Source organism: Penaeus monodon, chromosome 25 (assembly GCF_015228065.2).
Source record: "Penaeus monodon isolate SGIC_2016 chromosome 25, NSTDA_Pmon_1, whole genome shotgun sequence".
NCBI classification, from domain to species: Eukaryota; Metazoa; Arthropoda; class Malacostraca; order Decapoda; family Penaeidae; genus Penaeus; species Penaeus monodon.
In genome coordinates, this window is record NC_051410.1 from 1970391 (window position 1) to 1970874 (window position 484).

The 484-nt window shown below is 52.5% G+C and overlaps 1 protein-coding gene across 1 annotated transcript in view; it reads left to right on the forward strand.

Moving 5' to 3' along the window:
• The window catches only part of LOC119589479, a 24491-nt gene that overhangs the window by 12507 nt on the left and 11500 nt on the right, over positions 1-484 (forward strand). Inside the window, 1 exon segment of the mRNA XM_037938080.1 lies at positions 61-198. Within this exon segment, the coding sequence (XP_037794008.1) occupies positions 61-198 (138 nt within the window).

Consider the following 484-nt stretch of genomic DNA (forward strand, 5'->3'; position numbering starts at 1 on the left):
TATTACCATTAATACCAACGATAAACTCTACAATAACAACAACTTCCCTTCCTTCCACAGCAAGAGGAACGGCGTGAGGACCCTGCCTCGCCAGTGCCTCCTCCTGAACGGCTCCCTCGTGTTGGGTCAGGAGTCAGACAAGGTCGCCGGGGGATTTCAAGCTCTCCAGTCCTTCTGTGGGATCCTTTCGGGATTTAAGTATGTAGGATTTCACCTGTAGGATGCTTTGCGCGACGTCCTTTTCTGTTGGGATTGTGGGGGATTGTATTTTTGTATTTTTCGTGGGATTTTTGTGTTTTGGAAGAAAGGAGGAAGAGAGAAAGGAGGGCAGGGTGGAAGGGTGGAAAGGGGGAGGGGGGGGAGGAGAGAAAGCGGAATGGGGAGACGAATGGAGGGAATGGGGACAGCGAGAGAAATGGGGACAGCGAGAGAGAGCGAGAGAAGAGCAGAGTGAAGGGGGGAGGAGGCGGTTGTAGAAGCAGTG